The sequence below is a fragment of the Oryctolagus cuniculus genome, chromosome 15 (genome assembly GCF_051225735.1).
Source record: "Oryctolagus cuniculus isolate XC-2025 breed Fujian yellow rabbit chromosome 15, ASM5122573v1, whole genome shotgun sequence".
Classification (NCBI taxonomy): domain Eukaryota; kingdom Metazoa; phylum Chordata; class Mammalia; order Lagomorpha; family Leporidae; genus Oryctolagus; species Oryctolagus cuniculus.
Window position 1 is genome coordinate 87,686,753 of NC_142881.1, and position 18,627 is coordinate 87,705,379.

The 18,627-nt window shown below is 53.5% G+C and overlaps 1 protein-coding gene across 1 annotated transcript in view; it reads right to left on the minus strand.

Annotated features, from left to right (window-relative positions):
* ALOX5 (arachidonate 5-lipoxygenase) overlaps positions 1 to 17,792 on the minus strand; it is a 40,586-nt gene extending 22,794 nt beyond the window's left edge. Inside the window, exons 1-3 of the mRNA XM_002718327.6 lie at positions 17,579 to 17,792; positions 9,543 to 9,741; positions 5,098 to 5,179 (exon numbers count right to left, since the gene is read on the minus strand). Coding sequence (XP_002718373.4) covers positions 5,098 to 5,179; positions 9,543 to 9,741; positions 17,579 to 17,728 — 431 coding nt within the window. The 5' untranslated portion in view covers positions 17,729 to 17,792. The remainder of the gene's footprint in view (positions 1 to 5,097; positions 5,180 to 9,542; positions 9,742 to 17,578) is intronic.
* Between the last annotated feature and the right edge of the window lie 835 nt (positions 17,793 to 18,627).

An 18,627-nucleotide genomic window follows, 5' to 3' on the forward strand; every position in this document is an offset into this window, starting at 1 on the left:
AAACGATTCTGGGAACATTTGAAGCCTCCTTGGGTTTAGGTATAAAACCTGGAGGAGTTGTCAGCAGCCCTAGTGGTTGCAATGTCTGCGTCCCATGTAGGAGGGCCTGTATTCAGGTCCTGAGCCCACCCCTGATGCCAGCTTCCTGCTGGCGCAGACCCTGGGAGGCAGCAGGTGATGGCTCAAGTTGTTGTGTGCCTGGCACCCATGAGGGAGCCCTGGACTGAGTTTCCAGCTGCTTCCTTCTGGTGTAGGCACTGGGGGAGTGAGCCAGAAGATGAGATCTTTCTCTTGGTCTCTTTGTCTCTCTGCCTTTCAAATATACATTTAAGTGATAAATACAGGAGAAGAAATACCCTTGCGGTGGGGTGGGCTTTCTTCAGCCACAAGGGTATAGACAAAAAGCCTTACATAGAGGCACAAACATACAGAACCTGTGATAAAAGCAACAGAAGACAAAGGATAAATGCTACACCTGTAACAAAGGGGTCCCCTCCCGAGAGAGAAAAAGCCCCTTCTAATGGATAAAAAGGAATCTACAGCAAACAAAGCCCATCTGAGAGGCAATGGAGGGAGGCTTAGCTCCTCAGTGGGCAGGGAGAAGATGTTCATCCCAAGCAGCTAAGACACTGGCCTCAGAGTTCTGGGTTGGGTTTGATGCCTGGGCCCTACTCCTGACTTCAGCTTCCTGCTATTGCAGATCCTGGGGTCAGGGGTGATGGCTCAGAGAGCGGGATTCCTGCCACCTTTGTGGAGACCTGGATGGAGTTCCTGGCTCCTGGCTGTTGTGAGTCTTTGGAGAGTGAACCAGTGAATTGGATCTCTCTCTCTCTCTCTCTCTCTCTCTCTCTCTCTCTCTCTCAAATAAAAATCAAAAACAAAAACAACAGGGTTTTACTTAGGGTTTTTTTTTTTTTTTAGATTATCACACCTGTAAAAAATATCAAAATATCATCAGGTATCGCCAAAAGTTTGGGTAAAAGTATTTTCTTGTATGCAGCTGGTGGGACTCAAAACACTATAAAAATTTTGTGCAAGAGTTTTTAAACATTAAGAAAAATAAATTTGTTTCAGAAGCAGAGAGAGAGAGAGAGGGAGAGAGAGAGAGAGAGAGAGAGAGCGAGCGCTCCCGCCTCACTCCCTAAATGCCTGCTATGACTACAGCTGGGTAAATCCAACCCTGGGAGTCAGGAACACAGCCCAGTTCTCCCAGATGCTGACATTCTCTCTGTCTTTCCCTCTGTTGTTGTCATTCTGATTTTCAAATAAATGCATCTTAAAAAAGCACTGCTAACTCAAAAAAAGATGTTTGTACAAGGCTGCCTGTTGTAGCCCTGTGTCATCCCCCAAGCAAACAGCCCTGTGCAAATGGGAAAGAAGCCAGGTGATGTCAGCAAGGCAGTGGTTGAGATGTTAGATATCTGCACACAAAGCGACAGGAAAGCAGAACATTTTCACACGCTTTAGATTAGCCAGAGTGAAAAGGTCTCAAGATTCATGGTGAGGGGCCAGTGCTGTGGCACAGCAGGTCAAAGCCCTGGCCTGAAGCGCTGACATCTTATATGGGCACCGGTTCTAGTCCTGGCTGCTCAACTTCTGATTGAGCTCTCTGCTATGGCCTGGGAAAGAAGTAGAAGATGGACAAAGTCCTTGGGCCCTTGTACCCATGTGGGAGACCCAGAAGAAGCTCTTGGTTCCTGGCTTCAGATCGGCGCAGTTCCGGCTGTTGCAACCATCTGGGTAGTTAACCAGCAGATGGAAGACCTCTCTCTCTGTTCCTACCTCTCTCTTTGTAACTCCGTTGTTCAATTAAATAAAATAAATCTTTAAAAAGTTTGCTATATAAAAAAAAGATGCATGGGGAGGAGCGTAAGGGGGTTAGTGATGCTGTGACGTAGAGGGTAAAGCTGCCTCCTGTGGTGTCAGCATCCCTTAACAGAGCCGGTTAGAGTCCTGGCTGCTCCACTTCCCATCCAGCTTCCTGCTGATGTGACTGGGAAAAGCAGTGGAAGATGGGCCAGGCGGAAGACAGCCCAAGAGTGTCCAAGGGAGCACTGAGACGTCCAGGGATGCTCATCATGGTTGCATCCCAGCTCCACGCCCCTCAGCAGGACAGGGTGAGCAGGGTGCTTTCTGCATACAACGGCGCACTCTTCATGACCCATGCAACGAGGAGTGGATAAAGCCGTCACAGGATGATTCAACAATGGAGATTAAAACCACCCAGACTCTACCGTGTGTCACTGTCACACACTCTGTGTACAGGTGTAGTCAGCACGTGTGCGTGCGTGTGAGTGACAGGTGCGGTGACAGGTGCACTGCTGGGGTAAGCACATGGGCTGTGGGGCCCTGACTTGGGCCGCCTTCTCTGAGTGCTGCAGGCTGGACGCCCTGACTTTCTAACGAGTTGGTGACTATTATGGATTGTTGCTTTACCTCCAGATTCTGGTCTTAAAGCTTGAGAACTCACAAGAAAGAGGAACTCCAGTATCGGGCAGCCAGAGTTCAGTGTTTCCTGAACGGAAGCGGGGGGGTGGTGAGGGCATCTGGGCAGGACAGATGAGTGGAAGGAGGAAGAAAAAAGTGACCACTAGAGCTAAGGAAGGGGCCCACAACCTCAGCAGAAAACTCTCTGTGCGCTCCAAGGTTCTCTGGGTGTGATGATGCCAAGTAGCATTTGAAGAAGCAGGCTGGTTTGTATCCTGGTGGGGGAGTAGACAGCGCGTCTACTCAGGTTCCCACTAAGTCATTCTTTTCTTTTTTTAAAGGTTGATTTATTTGAAAGGCAGAGTTACAGAGAGAACGCGAGAGCGAGCATGTGAGCTAGAGAGAGAGACCTTCCCTCCTTGGATTCACTTCCCGAATGGCTGCAACAGTTGGAACTGAGTCAAGCCAACGCTGGAAGCCAGGAACTCCATCCAGGTCTCCCACATGGGTGTGGGGGCCTAAGCACTTGGGCCATCCTCTACTGCTTTCCCAGGTGCATTCGCAGGGAGCCAGGACCAGAAGTGCAGCGGCCGGGACTTGAACCACTGCTCATATGGGATGCTGGCGTCACCTGTCGCTGCTTCACCCGCTGCACCACACTAGCTGGCCCCTGCTCTAATCATTCTAACGTGTTAGTGGCTGAGCGCAAATTGTTCTTTCTTATGGGTGCTTTGTCTTCACCCAGGTCCACAAGGCTGCAGGAGCTTTGCCACAAGTGGCAAACAACCTATTCCACAAGGACCTACCACAAAGGGTTAGAGGCTGGAGTTAGCCGTCAGCCAGCCATTCCCAGAGGAGCACTCTACATGTGTCATCATGACTGTTTTCTAAAAAGCTTTACTGAGACAATTGACACGCCGCAAAATCAGTAACTTAACCGTCTACAAGTAAAAGTTTTAAAAAATATACTTTTAATTTTACTTCTTAAATTTTGTTTATATTTCAAAAAATATGGGAGAAAATATTTGCAAACTCTTATAAAGGATTAATATCCAGACTCTAAAAAGAGCTCAGGAAACTCAACAACAAAACAAACCAATTAAGAAATGGGTAAAGGATTTGAACAGGTATTTTTCAAAAGAGAAAATCCAAATGGCCAACAGACACATGAAAAAATGCTCAGGATCACTAGCCGTCAGGCAAATGCAAATCAAAACCATAATGAGGTTTCATCTCACCCCAGTTAGAATGACTTGCATACAGAAATCAACAAACAAACACTGGTAAGGATGTGGAGAAAAAGGTACCCTAAACCACTGCTGGTGGGAAAGTAAACTGGTACAGCCACGGTGGCTGGAAAGCTGAATACAGACCTACCATTTGACCCAGCCATCCCACTCCTGGGAATTTACCCAAGGGAAATGAAATCAGCATATGAAAGAGTTATCTCTACCCCCATATGTGTTGCAGCTCAATTCACAATAGCTAAGATACAGAATCAATCCAGATACCCATCAACTGAAGATTGGACAAAGAAATGATGATGTATATATACACTATATAAAATTGGTTGTCCAATTTTACTAATCCTGATAGCAATACCATACAGTCTTGAATACCAAGTCTTGGTACTTTGGATATGTGTGTGTGTCTTCCAATTTTGCTCTTTGCTCTTTCTTTTTATTTTCAAGTTGTTTTTTTTTTTTTTTTGATTATTTGAATTTTCATTTGAGTTTTCAGAACTGCCAGTTCATTTCTGCCAAAAAGCCAGCTGGGATTTTCACAGGGACTGTGCTGGCTGTGTAGACGACTTTGAGGAATATTGCCATCTCAACAAGGTCAAGTCCAGTGATCCACAAACATTCCTGCAGCTTACCTTCAGCAGTGTTGGAACTGCACCATCTGGGACTCCTTTCGTTCAACCTTCTCATAAATACTTTTATCCCCTTTGATGGTACTGTACATATTTTTTATTTTTATTTTATTTTTCAGATTGTTGGTCATGAGAGTATAAGAAAACAAGTGATGTTTGTGTACTGACCTTTTATCTGCAATCTTGCTGGTTTATTGGTCCTGACAGTGTGTGTGTATGTATGTGTGTGTGTGTATTCCTTAGGATTTTCTATATCCAAGATTGTGTCACTTACGAATGGTGAGAGTTTTCCATATTGTACTATAATGTGAGGGCCTTTCTTTTTCTTTTCCTAACTGACCTGGTCAGACCCTTCAGCTGCTATGTGTGAGTTTTGCAGATGCCCTGTGTCAATTCCTATTTTCTGAGCGTCTGTGTGTGTGTGTGTGTGTGTGATCATGAAGAGGTGTTGGATTTCGTTGATGCCTTTTGTAGAAACGCTTACCATGCTTTTCATTGCCGATTATGTTGTAGCACACATGTTGCTGTCACAGTAGAATGGCAGGTGCGAGAACAGTGAGCTGCCCTTCGGCTCTCGGCGCCCCTCCCTCCACATGCACTGTGGCCAGTACCGAGATTTCCCTCCCCTCTCCACCATGTCTGCATGACCCGGGGAAAGCTGAAGCGTGGGGACTTGGCGCCTCGGTGACCTGACAGCACGAACGGGCCACACGCCGTGCTCAGGGCTCACTTCACACCTGCTCCTGCCACAGAAGAAGCCACGACCCCACGCCTCCTGGTCTCACGGGAGAACTCACCGGTACTGCTTCTGCCGGGATTCCAGTTCTTTCCGTCGGTGCTGCTTCAGGATGTGGATCTGGTCGTCTCGGGCCAGCTTAGCTGTGAAGGTAGGATGAGAATGAGAGACGCCGAAGGCAGAATGACGCCGAGTGCCACCATTCAGCTTTCCTCCGGTGGCTTACCCAGGCCGAGTGCTTTGGCTGCCTCCTCTCACTTAACCTCAGAGCACGCTTCCATGTTATTGCGAGGAAGCTGAGGCTGGGGCAGGTTGAATGGCTTTGCCCTTGAACTTAAATCTACTTAATTAGTGGATTTCCAACCCAAGACTCAAATCCACAGCTTTTTGCCATTCCTTTCTCCAAAGGGCAGCTTCATCCACCTGCTCACACATCCAGCAAACCTTGCAGCACAGCCATGGAGCAGAAAGCATCATGCATGAGCCAGGCTTGGCCGTCATGGGCTAGACCAGGATGGGGCAGCTACAACACTTTCCTATCTTTGGCCAGTCCATGCCTTCTACCTGGGCTTCTCCCCTGCCGCTCAGCCCTTCAAGACGCTTCTTCTGCAGGAATCCCAGGGCCCCTGGTGCAGAGTGTTGTCACTGCGAGGGGAGGCATCTCATGGTTCCCCATGGACATTTCTAAGCCACTGCAGAAGAGTTGACATCTCCCCCTCTACAATTCTTAGCTGAGCAGAGTTGGCAGCTGACTGGGTGTTTGTGCTGCCTGGAGGAGCAGTGAGACTCTGGGCTCTCGTGTTTCTGCTTAGTTGGTTCACAGAGAAAGGTGGGACTTAAAACCCAGTCTGCTGGCCCTGAGGGGAATTCTTTTAAAAGTGGATTTTAGGGCCGGCGCCGTGGCTCACTAGGCTAATCCTCCGCCTTGCGGCGCCAGCACACCAGGTTCTAGTCCTGGTCGGGGCGCCGGATTCTGTCCCGGTTGCCCCTCTTCCAGGCCAGCTCTCTGCTGTGGCCCGGGAGTGCAGTGGAGGATGGCCCAAGTGCTTGGGCCCTGCACCCCATGGGAGACCAGGAGAAGTACCTGGCTCCTGCCATCGGATCAGCGCGGTGCACCGGCCGCAGTGCGCTGGCCGCGGCGGCCATTGGAGGGTGAACCAACGGCAAAGGAAGACCTTTCTCTCTGTCTCTCTCTCTCACTGTCCACTCTGCCTGTCAAAAAAAAAAAAAGGTGGATTTTAATTAGTTGAAAGGCAGAGAGACAGAGAGAAAGGGACAGAGAGAGATTTCTCATTCTCTGGTTCACTCTCCCAGTGCCTGCAACAGCTGGAGCTGGGCCAGGCTGAGCCAAGACCTGGGCACTCAATCCGGGTCTTCCGCATAGGTGCAGGACCCCAGGCATTTGAGCCAGCACCTGCCGTTTCCTAGGGTGTGCATTAGCAGGAAGCTGGAATCTCGGGAATGGAGTTGAGACTGGAATGCAGGCACTGTGATTTAGGATGAGGGCACCCCAAGCAGCTTATTTTTTTTTTTTGACAGGCAGAGTGGATAGTGCCGTTGGTTCACCCTCCAATGGCCGCCGCGGCCAGCGCACTGCGGCCAGTGCACCGCGCTGATCCGATGGCAGGAGCCAGGTACTTCTCCTGGTCTCCCATGGGGTGCAGGGCCCAAGCACTTGGGCCATCATCCACTGCACTGCCTGGCCACAGCAGAGAGCTGGCCTGGAAGAGGGGCAACCGGGACAGAATCCGGCGCCCCAACCGGGACTAGAACCTGGTGTGCCAGCGCCGCTAGGTGGAGGATTAGCCTATTGAGCTGTGGCGCTGGTCCCCAAGCAGCTTCTTAACCACTGAGCCAAATGTGCGACCCCCCCCCCCACTCTAGAAAGGATTTAATGAGGAATGCAGTGTGGGGGTAAGGGGAGGCACCCTTATAAATGCTCAGTGCACAGGGACAAAGTCTATCATCACCATGCTCCTCACCTCAGAAGGTCTGAGTTTTCCCATCCTCCCTCCACACATGGGCTTCAAAGGCCTCCTGTGCCCAGGGCTGTCAAATTCACAGTTCTTATTTCAGAGGTGGAGGTGGGAGGCCCAGAGCAGGGTCGCTGAGCTGTCAGGGCCTTCGACATGCAAGAGGTTGAATCATGGCTACTCTTATACCATTATTTACGGTAAAGCCATCCTATGCTCTGGCCTGAGTTTCTCCAGTTCTTTGTGGTGCAGAGCTAGGTGGGTTTTTTCTTCTTTATTTGCAAGATAGAATATGATCTTCCTCCTGCTGGTTTACTCCCCAAATGCCTGTACCAGCTAGGCCTGGGCCAAGCTGAAGTTGGGAGCCAGTAACTCCATCCAGGTCTCCATGTGGGTGGACAGAGACTCAAGTGCAGCATCACATCTTTCAGACAGTTTGCAGCCGGCACTGTGACATAGCAGGTAAAGCCACCACCTGCAGTGCCGGCATTCCATATGGGCGCTGGTTTATGGCCCAGCTGCTCTACTTCCCATCCAGCTCTCTGCTATAGCCTGGGAAAGCAGCAGAAGATGGCCCAAGTTCTTGGGTTCCTGCACCCATGTGGGAGACCCAGAAGAAGCTCCTGGCCCTTGGCTTCAGATCAGCCCAGCTCCAGCCAATGTGGTCACAGACCCTGGAGCTCTTCCCAGCCAAACACAGGTTGGAACACTGAGGTCAGGATGATGCAAGGAGGGCTTAGGAAAGGGGGATCTTAGCGGAGTGGACGTCTGGCACAGTGACTGAGAGGTCGCCGGAGAGTCCACATCTCAAATCAGAGTGCCTGGATTGGAGGCCCAAGTCCACTCCCCAGTCAGGCTTCCTGTTAAGGCACAGCATGGGAGGCAGCAGTTGATGGCTGAAGTGCTCGGGTCCCTGCACCCCTGTAGGTGGTCCAGAATACTTGCCAGGGTACTAACTTCAGCCTGGCCCTGCCCTGGCTGTCGCAGGCATTTGGGAAGTGAACCAGCAGATGGAAGGTCTTTCTCTCTCTCTCTCTGTCTCTCTCCCCCTTGGAAATAAATGAATAATAAATAAACAAAAAATGTTAAAGGGATCTTAGACTGGTGTGGTCCAATGTGTCCAGTGTGCAACTGGGACTGCATGCGGGTGGGCTGGGTGGGAGGGTACTGGGAGCCCGTGTTCTGTAGCTACTGGAGAAGGGGCATCACCCAGCCCAGAACCCTCCTATTCTGACAGCTTCCTGGAACAGCTGATTTTGTGACATGTTTTCTTGCTGTGAAGCTGGGGACAAGCATCCACCTGGCTGTTATCACCCAGTCCAGACAGAATCCTGGAATTGTGTCTCTTGGCGGCGTTTCACATCAGAAGCAGTAAGACACAGTCTGGTAGTCAAGACTAGGTAACATAGGGCTTTGTCTTCCATGTCTCAGTTTTCTTAGCTACAAAAATGGGGATGGGGTGCTGGTACTGTGACATAGTAGGTTAAGCCTCTGCCTGCAGTGCCAACATCTCATATGGGCACCAGTTAGAGTCTCGGCTGCTCCACTTCCAATCCAGCTCTTTGCCATGGTCTGGGAAAGCAGTAGAAGATGGCCCAAGTGTCTGGGCCCCTGCATCCATGTGGGAGACCCGGAAGAAGCTCCTGGTTCCTGGCTTTGGATTGGCTCAGCTTTGGCCACTGAGGCCATTTGTGGAGTGAACCAGAGGATGGAAGACCTGTCTGTCTGTCTCTCTCTTTGTCTGTCACTCTACCTCTCAAATAAGTGAATAGAATCTTTAAAAAAATGAGACTAGGGATCATTCTCATCCTACCTACCCCCCAGACCCAGTGTATGGAAGATCTCTCTCTCGCATGCACTCTGCCATACAAATACTAAGTAAGTAAATCTGGAAATCTTGGTCAGGGAGGAAGCAGTAAGGCCGGCCCTGGGAGAAGCCCCTGTTCTCTATCTTATTATAACAGTGGCTATGTGGCATTTGAAGGGTTTTCCTCTCTCTCCTTATTCTGGGAGCAAATCAAGTGCTTATGACTTGAAGCCATTTCTGCTGAGTCAAGACTTTGATGACTTCCTGGGGAGGTGCTGGATCGGAGCCTGCCTTGTGGACAAAGGGGTGTCATACTCTGGGAGTACAGATTCTAGATTCTTCTCTCTTTCAGTAGAAAGTGAGATTTCAGGTTTCAGAACTGGTCATGGTGGACCCCAGGCCTGCTGTGGCTGCGCCACCCCACCCCCTGCCCCTTGGAGCTAGGATTCCTGGCAATCCTGACCCACCTCTTCCTTCCTCTATGGGGTGCCTGCCTGAGCCCTGCCTGGCCTCACAGGGCTTCCAGAAAAACAGGGCACGATGCTCCTTCCAGCAGAACTGTCACATAGAGGGGACCTGGCCGGCAACCCTGCAGCCACTCCTACTTTGAGCTCCAGGTGCCCTAGGACGAGCACACCTTCCGCAGGTGCAGGTGTATGGAGGCACCGAGCAGGTGCGACACCCAGGGATGGTTCCCGGGCAGCCTTGCGGGGCAGAGCTGCTCACCACGTCCATCCCTGAGGACGATCTCTCCCTCGCCTGTGATCCAGCGGTAGCAGGGGAACTCGATGTAGTCCCCGTGGGGCGTCTTGAGCGTGATGTACTTCAGGTACCAGTCGTCATGGAGCCAGTACTTGCGCTTCTCGATCCTAACCAGGTGGATCTCGCCGAGTTCCTCGTCCACAGTCACGTCGTAGGAGTCCACCTGAGGAGCAGAGCAGGCAGGTGGTCAGCCTTGCTGTGGTCGGAGGGAGTTAAGGCTATGTCAATGGCAGGGTAGTAACCATGCTCCATGAAAGGACCTTACCCATACAGCAGGTGCAAGGAACTGGCTCACCCGTTCCTTATGTTCCGGAAAGGCAGGGAATGAGAGATGCTCCCTTGAGGCATGGAGGCTAGGCAGAGCCACCCACAAACCCTGCTACACTGACTTTCCCTTCTTAATCTCTTCTCCACCCAAACAAGATCCCCAGCCCCAGCCAGCTCCCGAATGCATTTTGCAGCTGTCTATTTGTACAGTTCAGTGGGTATGCTTTTCTCCTGTCACTCTTTCAAATGAATAAATAAATGAGTTTAAAAATTTCTCTCTTCTGAGTGGGCTTTTATTCTCACGATTTAGATGTCCCGGTTTTGTATCAGAGTATGTGGTTTGACTCCCAGCTCTGGCTCCTGGTTCTAGTTCCCTGCTACTGCAGACCCCAGGAGGCTACAAGTGAAGACAGCTCAAGTATTTGGGTTCCTTCCACCCAAGTGAGAGACCTGGATTGAATTCCTGGCTCCTGGCTTTGGCTCCCTGGCCAATGCAGACATTTGGGAGTGAACTAGCAGATGGAATGGAGTTCTCTTTCTGCTTCTCAAAAACAAAACAAAACAAAACAAAACAAAAACAAAAACAAAAACAAAAACAAAACACAAACCCTCTCTGTAGGTGTTCTGAAATCGACAGTCATTTGTCATGGACAATAGTTACTTACAACACTGTTGAATGCTACAAGCCATTCTCCCTGTCTGGCTGTGTCTTGGTTCCTGTTACTCATTCCTTCTGTACTCTCCACTCCACGACCCAACCCAAGATCTGGTGAAAATTCTTCTATTGTCAACTTACTTCTATGAAGTCAACTTTTCTTTTTTTTTTAGTTCTCACCTCTGAGTAAGAAGCTGCAGTATGTGTCTTTCTATGTCTGGTATATTTCACTGAACTTAACCATGTTGCAACAAATGGTAGAATTGTGTTTAAAACATATTTATTTGTTTGAGAAGCAGAGAGATGGGGGTGGGGGAGGAGAGAGAGAGAGAGAGAGAGAGAGAGAGAGAATCAGAGATCCAATCCACAAGTTCTCTCCTCAAATGCCCATTACAGCCAGGGCTGGACCAAGACAGGAGCCAGGATGTGGGAACTCAATCCATGTCTCCTTGTGGGTGGCAGGGACCCCACCCCTACCCCTTCACTCAACCCTGCAGCTCAGCTTCCCAGGGTCTGCAATAGCAAGATGCTGGAACTGGGAGCGGGGACAGGGTATTGAACCCAGGTATTCCTATGTGGGACACAGGCATCTTAACTGGTATTTTAATCCCTAGGCTAAACAGCTGCACCATTCTTTTTCAAGGCTGAATAGTACTCCATTTTATAATATGAGAGAATCTTCAAGAAGCTCATGAACACTGTGTATGATTAAAAAATTATGCATGAATTTCAATTTTGTGCATCAAAGCCAACTTCTCCTTTACTCTCATTTTCCACATTCTGAAGTATCTCCATGTGTTTATGTGTATCTCTCCGTGTGTGTGTGTGTATGTGTGTGTGTGACATTTTCTTTTCCTGTTCATCCGTTATTGGACACCTACGTTGAGTCTATGTCTTAGCCAAGATTCTAAATGAACCTTTTAGCTTATTTATCTAAGACATTTGTCAAAGGCCTGCCCTTGGTCAGGCCCTGTGCTGAGCCCCCAGGTGGCAGAGATGGACAAGTTTGGGGTCTGCCTTCACTCCATTGGAGTCTGGTGAACCGGGGGGCAGTCTGCATGGGGCCCAGTGCCTGGTGAACTGGGGGCAGTCTGAAGGGGGCCAGGCTGGAGGAGTGGAGATGCCCAGGCACATGGCTGCACCTGCTGAGCCCTGCTCAGTGGGAGTCCTCACTGCCTCAGTCCCAATGGGGTCAACCCTGCCCCCACACAGGGGAGGCCTCTCTTCATGGCCACTGTGAGAGGTGGTGGTGATGGGGTTACAACCTGTTTCATGCATAAGGACACAGAGGCCCAGTAAGTCCCATTCCAGCTACTGAGAGGCAGAGCTGGGTTTCCCTGCTAGATCTTTCCACCACAGCCACTTCTCCTGGTTCTCAGCGGGGCCAACAAGATGGTGAAGAGACATGTGAGGTCGCATGGTCACACCTTCTCTGGGACAGCTGCAGCTCACAGCCGTGCAGCAATGCCAAGAATAATGAGGCCACGCGAGTCCCACTGTATCAGGAGCATGAGTGGCTGACCTGGTGGCCAGGAGGTGCTGTGTGCAGTGCCCTGGGACCCGGCTGTCTTGTGCCTCCAAGACAAGAGTGGGCCTGGCAGCCGCACCTGTAAGGTCTGTGTCACTGCACAACCCATGGCAGAGTGGGGGGAAGCTTAGCTTGTCCCACATGTCCCAAGGTGTGTGCAGCCCTGGCCTCTATGCTGGCTGAGGCGCTAAGCCAGACTTCCCAACATGTCGGTGAGGCGGTGTGGGTAGCTCCCTCCCTGACCCCCTGCATCTCTTTTCCCATCCCCTCCCTCTTGGCTGCTAGGAAGACCTCCTTGCTAAGAGGAAGGAGAAGTTTCATGTTTTTAGCAGATGTCCGGGCTTAGATCATAGGGAGCAGGGAGGAGTCTGGCTGCTGTCCAGGCCAGATGCTACAGTCAGGAAAACAGAAGCCTCCTCTCTCTGCCTCCTGCCATGCTGGCACACCCTTCTGTTCCACCAGCATGCCACTCACTCATGCAGAGAGCGGGGGCAGCTCCTGCCTGGCCAGCTCTCAGCAAGAGCCCTCCTCCTGCAGCGTGCCCCTAGAAGTCTAAGTGAGCAGCCACAAGCCAGCATGGACCCTAAGTGCTATGATCGCCCAGGCACACATGCCCAAAATACTAGCCAGGACGGCATACGGGAGGAAGAAACAGAGCCTCTGAATTCCGAACCCCGGGGTGCAGAACCCTGGGAGAATCCCCGTGAGCCTGTAGAAGCGGCTGTGAGGACGGAAGCAGACAGGAAACATTTAGGTGCTGGTGGGGCAGGTGGATCAGGGGGAAGTTGGGATGTGGTCTGGTCCCAGGAGTGGCTGCTGGGAGGCCTGCCTGGACCTGGGGTGGCTACTGCGGGGGAAGTGGTTTTTCTGTAGCTGGAGGGGGCAGGAGGTGGCCTCAGAGACTGGTGCCAAGGAGTCTTGGTAAGGGGGAGTGGGTCCCAGTCTAAATTATTGATTTATTTAATTTGAAAGGTGGAGAGAATGGGCGGGGGCCAGAAGAGAGACAGAGAGAAGGGGGGATGGGGGAGAGAGAAGTGGGGAGTGGCAGGGAGCTCCCATCTGCTGGTTCTCTCCCGAAATGGCCAACGACAGCCAGGACTGGGCCAGGCCAAATCCAGGAGACAGGAACTCCGCCTGGGTCTCCCACATAGGTGGCAGGGGCCCAGGGTGGGCATTAGCAAGAAGCTGGCACTGGGTGTGAACCACCAAGCATCGTGACCTGTCATAGAGGTGTCATCCATGCATTCCAAATAACAGCTACCCGGGGTGGGGGCTCAGGGGGACACTGCAGGGAGAGAGGAGTCCAGTTCCTTGGAACAAAAGGCAGCAGGGCTCAGAGGGAGGCAGCGGTCGGGCTGTGGGCAGGGACCCATGAACAGGAGACTCGAAACCTCTCTGAGGGAGGGGATGGGAGGGTGATCCCTTGGCACACAGAATGGAGTCCCCCCAGCTCCTGTTCCACCCACACCTGCAGGCACCTGGCAGAGGGTCCCTGGCAGAGTCTCTCCTGGGTTGAGATCACTGGACTCTGAGGGGCTCAATATCATCTGTGATGGGGTCTTCCATGGGGGGGGTGAGGGGCAGCTCAAGCCTGCAGCCTTGAGGGAGGGTCTCCGCCAGGCCTAGGTGCTCTGCTGGCCTAGTTTCAAGGCCTGGATGTGACAGGAGGTGGAAAAGCACCAAGGGGCTGAGCCCTGCCCCAGCTCAGCAAGACTTAGGGACAAACTCTGGTGGCTGTGGCTCTGGCATTGTAGGCAGCAGTCACGGGGAGAGTCACAGACACACGGAAGGGCCTCCCCCCAGGATGGCATCAGGGCTACACGAGTCCCCCGCAAAGCAAGGCCAGAGGCAGGCTGGGGAGCCCAAGGAAAACCCGCCCCTCCTCTCCTCTCCTCTGTGGGCTGTGTTAGTTGTCGTGCGCTGTGACATGATGCACTCAACTCTGCGTGGTGGACACCAGAGATGGGGCCTCGGTGCACACTGTATGTGTCTACAGCTGAGGATGATCCCATTTCACAGATGGAGACTGACAACTCGGGCAGCTACCATGCTAGGGAGCGGCTGGTGGCCTTGGGATTAGAAACCTTACCCGTGTGAAGGCCAAGGTCAAGTTCCTCCCTCTGTTCCCTGCAGCCACGTTTTGGGAAAAGCCCTGGACCGGGAGCCACAAGATCTAGCTTTGATCCGTGGCTCAAGACCTTGATGGAGCAGGAAGGGGTGGGGGTAGAAGGAGATGAAAAAGCTTCCTAGGACGTATGGTATTGAGGCAGCTTCAGATTCAGGGGTGCAGTGCGTGGGGAAAGGCGGTGGCCATGGCATTTCGGGTGTAAGAAACTGAGCCAACAAGCTCTCCTATGGGGGAGAGAGGGAGGCTGCAGCCAGGATGTCCTGGGGACCCAGTGGCCAGTGCAGGGGCTGAGATGCTGGACAGAGACCTGGGAAACATGCAGTATTTATGCTCACAGAGGGACAATGAGGGACAAAGAGCTGTGGACTGAGGGAGCCGAGAGGGAGGTGCTGGGGAAGCTGGAAGACACAACAGAGAGTGGTGAGAAGGGAGGGTTATGGGGCAGGAAAGGGGGCTTGGGGGACAGGAAGCAGAGAAGAGGAGGAGGCTGAGCATAGGAAAGAGGTAGGGCACAAGGGGAGGACTGGGAGACACTGAGGTTCAGGGCCACAGAGTGGAAATACTTGCTCTCTGCTAGTACATCCTTATTCATGAGAAGGGTGTGTTCTAGAATGCATTCCCTACAAAAACAAGGAATAGTCACTGGACACACTTAAGAAGCACGCAGCCCTGTAAGACGTGTTAAAAACCTGTGCGAAGCATCATCCTGGAGCCCTAAGCATTTGTCTCGAAAGTTCTATCACTCAAGGTTTCCCAGGACTCTTCACGTCACCTGATTTGAATTACTTGGAATCAACAGAATAGAGGGAACAAGGCTGGTGCCACAGCTCAATAGGCTAATCCTCCGCCTGCAGCGCCGGCACACCGGGTTCTGGTTCCAGTCGGGGCGCCAGATTCTGTCCCAGTTGCTCCTCTTCCAGCCCAGCTCTCTGCTGTGGCCCGGGAGTGCAGTGGAGGATGGCCCAAGTGCTTGGGTCCTGCACCCACATGGGAGACCAGGAGGAAGCACCTGGCTCCCACCTTAGATTCAGCGTGGTGCGCTGGCCACAGGGTGCCGGGCACAGTGGCCTCTGGGGGGGGTGGTGGTGAACCAACATTAAAGGAAGACCTTTCTCTCTGTCTCTCTCACTGTCCACTCTGCCTGTCAAAAAAAAAAAAAAAAAAAAAAAGAATAGAAGGAATGAAGCGATTTGCCAGATCTGCCTAGGCCTGCTGTGTAAGGTGCAAGGCCATTGGGTTCTCCACCGGGGATATCCCCAGCCCGCAGTGGGGAGCCAGGCCAGGGCCACCTGTGAAGGACTCAGTTCCCAGTGCTGAGCTGAGCCACCGTGCCCAGCTCTGGTGAGAATGGTCAGGGAGCCCTAACTTGATTCACTGAGAAGTATCAGTCTTGATTATTCCACTGACTTGTGAATGGAGTTGGTGGGGGAGGAGGCACTGCCCTGCCAGTGACCTGGAAATGGCCAAGCTGACTGCTAAGGGGGCAGCTTTGATTGCAGTCACAATTGTCGCTGCTCACAAGAGTAAGTGGGAGAGCCCCATCTTCAGTAATGACTTCCTCTAAGCTCTCTCTTTTTTACCTTTACCCAAAAGGGAAGGATTCTCTTTAAAAATGTCCACTGGCTGGAGAAAGAGGAAGTGGCTCTGGGCTGTGCAAGACAAAGTGTGGAGTAACTGCATCAACAGGAACCTTCTCAAAGCTTGACTTTTCCCTGAGGGCCTTTTGTCCCCAGCTGGTTCCTCTGCTGTGCGCAGTCCCCTTTTGCTTTGCTGCTGGCTGGATCTCTCTCCTGCTCTCTCTCCCTCCCCCACATCTGACATGCAAAGCTCTCCCAAAATTTGCTTCTGGGTTTCTCACCAAGGTATTCACTCGCGATGTTATTTGCATGGGAGGGAGACAGAGAGAGGGACTAAGAACAAGACGTGCTTTCAGCATCGACCCATGCCCTCCTTACCACCGGATCTCTGCGTCTCCCTCCTGGGCAGGCAGCCCACAGGCTGCGCACCCGTGCACCGCAGCGCACCCTGCTGGCTCGTGGAGACGTGCGCGCAGCAGCGGGTTCACTAAGTCACCCGTGTCCTGTGTCCTGGCCCCCTCCCCTAGGTTCTGGGGAATCCATGGAAATCAGCGCCTGGGTGATGCATGAGCAATTACTTCCACTGCGCCAGTGTCCTCAGGGCCAGTGCCCTGATGGGAGGGTCCCAAGCTCTAGGTGATTTTCATCCTCAACCCCTAACTCTTGTGGAAGGAAGCCCAAACCAGGCTAGCAGCATGCTGAACCTGGCTAGGTGCTATGTCAAGTTACCTCGGAGTTCTGAGGCTCGGGGTGGGCAGGAAGGAAGCCCACGTGGAGTTCAGAACCCAAAAAAGGAGAATATGACTCGCCCCCTTTGGGGTCTGCAGACCTAAGACACACCTCCACGGCTTAGAGCCAACAGAAACGCGGAATCGCCAGGTGTGTCTGTCAAACCCAGCAAGTTACGCGGAATTCTGTGTGATCTGACCTACCTACACGGTGAGAAGGAGAGCTGGGAAAAGTCTAAGATTGTCGGCTGGAGGTCACAGAGGGCAGTGCATCCGGGACCACTACCCGCGGTCATTCACTGAGAACCTGCTGTGCACCGGGCCAGGCACTGCGAGCTGGTTTCTGAGCCTCGGCCTCCTGGGCATGGGAAGTGGCTGGCCCCACAGAGCAAGCCGAGGGACAAATGCTGGCTGCCCGCCTTCCCTGAATTCCCCCGGCTCCAGGGTCCCCAGCCAAGAAGGAAGGAAGCCGCTTTCCGTCTTCCTCCGCCACGGAGCCTTCAGTCTCGGCAGGCTGGCCTTCCTGGAGTATATTCTACTGGGGGAGGGGATGGCTACTCCTGGCCTGGCTTCTCTTATTCCCTCCGTCTGGGGCTTGTCCGGACACTGAAAACGGGCCAGGTGTGGAGACACCGGCCAGCGCCACTCTGAGCCACCGACCGGGGCCAGACTCAAGCCAGCCTTCCATTTCACAGCTATGGAAACCGAGGCCTGGAGAGGGGGACAGAGAGGGCACCCGGCTCCTTTGACCTGCGCTCTCTCCCCGTGGCAGGGCCGGGACCCTCAGGGCCCCTGCTTCCAGGAGAGTTTCTGAGAAGCCCCAAACATGCGGGACAGGGGAACGGGACCCGCAGTGCGCGCCGGGGACGGGGCCTCTCCTAGCATCAGGGTAGGAATCTGAGCGACAGAGAGGACCCTGCGCGCCTCCTCCTCCTCCTCCTCCCAGAGCGCACTCGGGACTCCTCCCTTCCCTCACCCGCGCGGCAGCCAGGGGTCCCTTCAGGCTGTGCCCCCTACCCCAGCACCGCTCTCTGAGTGCACCCGGCTCTCAGGTGCGCCCAGCCGGGACCCCGTCACCCCAACCAAGCCCTGACCCCAGCCCGGCTGGGGTCCTCACCGCGCCGCGCTCAAAGTCGTTGTAGAAAGCTTTGTCCAACAGGTGCTTCTCGCTGCAGCCTGCCGAGCCCACCAGGCTGAGGTAGATGTAGTCGTCGGTGCCGGCGAACCACTGGCTGCCGGTGGCCACGGTGACCGTGTAGGAGGGCATGGCCGCACAGCCTCTCCTGGCACACCCGGGGCTGCACCTGCCACAGCCGCCAGGCCAGCTGGCGGCCCCGCCCCGCTCGGGCCCCGCCCCGCTCTCCGGCGGCGCCGGCCACGCCCCCTGCTAAGCTTGGCCACGCCCGCACTTCGCCTCCCCAGGGGGTCCCTGCCCGCCTCCCACCTGCTTTGCGGGGCATTTACTGCCGCTCATTCATTCATCCCAGCCGTCCCGGGCCGGGCGCTGGGACTGGTCCACCCGCGCGGCGTTAAGTCCGGAGACCTCGGAGGAGGCCGCCCCCGGGGGGACACTGAGGGTGGGGTCCGCAGCGGGCACACGGGAGCCCGGCCTGCAGGAGTCCGCGCACAGGGGAGGCCGTGGGGAGGAGGAAGCGGGCGCCCCTGCGGGGGGCAGCGGCCAGGGAGAGACAGGGTGGAGGGGCGGACCCCCTCGGGGGCTGCGCGTGGCTCGGGGTCCCCGGGGGCCCCCGGCAGGGGCGTCCCTGTCCCCCCTCTGCAGGTCTGCGGGGCTGACTGCGCGTTCAGGGTCCCCGGGGGCGCGGCCGGGCTGCGGCGCGGGGCGGTGCGCGGGCGCCGGCTCCCTCCGCTCCCGGGCGGCTGCAGGTGGCTGGGGCGCCGCCCTTGAGACCTGAGGGTACACGCATTTTACTGTTTCTGGGGAATGAGGTAGTTTTTGTTTGTTTGTTTGTTTGTTTGTTTGTCAAAAATAAACGATCATTTTGAAAATGTAGAAAATACAGATACATTTGACAATACGATTCATAACAGAATTGGCAGTTAATAAAATTTCGCCACAGCTGTTACACGTTTTTACACCGGGGCACGCTGTACGCGCAATTTCCTAAATTTCCGTTTTCTTGAACATCCCAACAGTCTCCCAAGTAA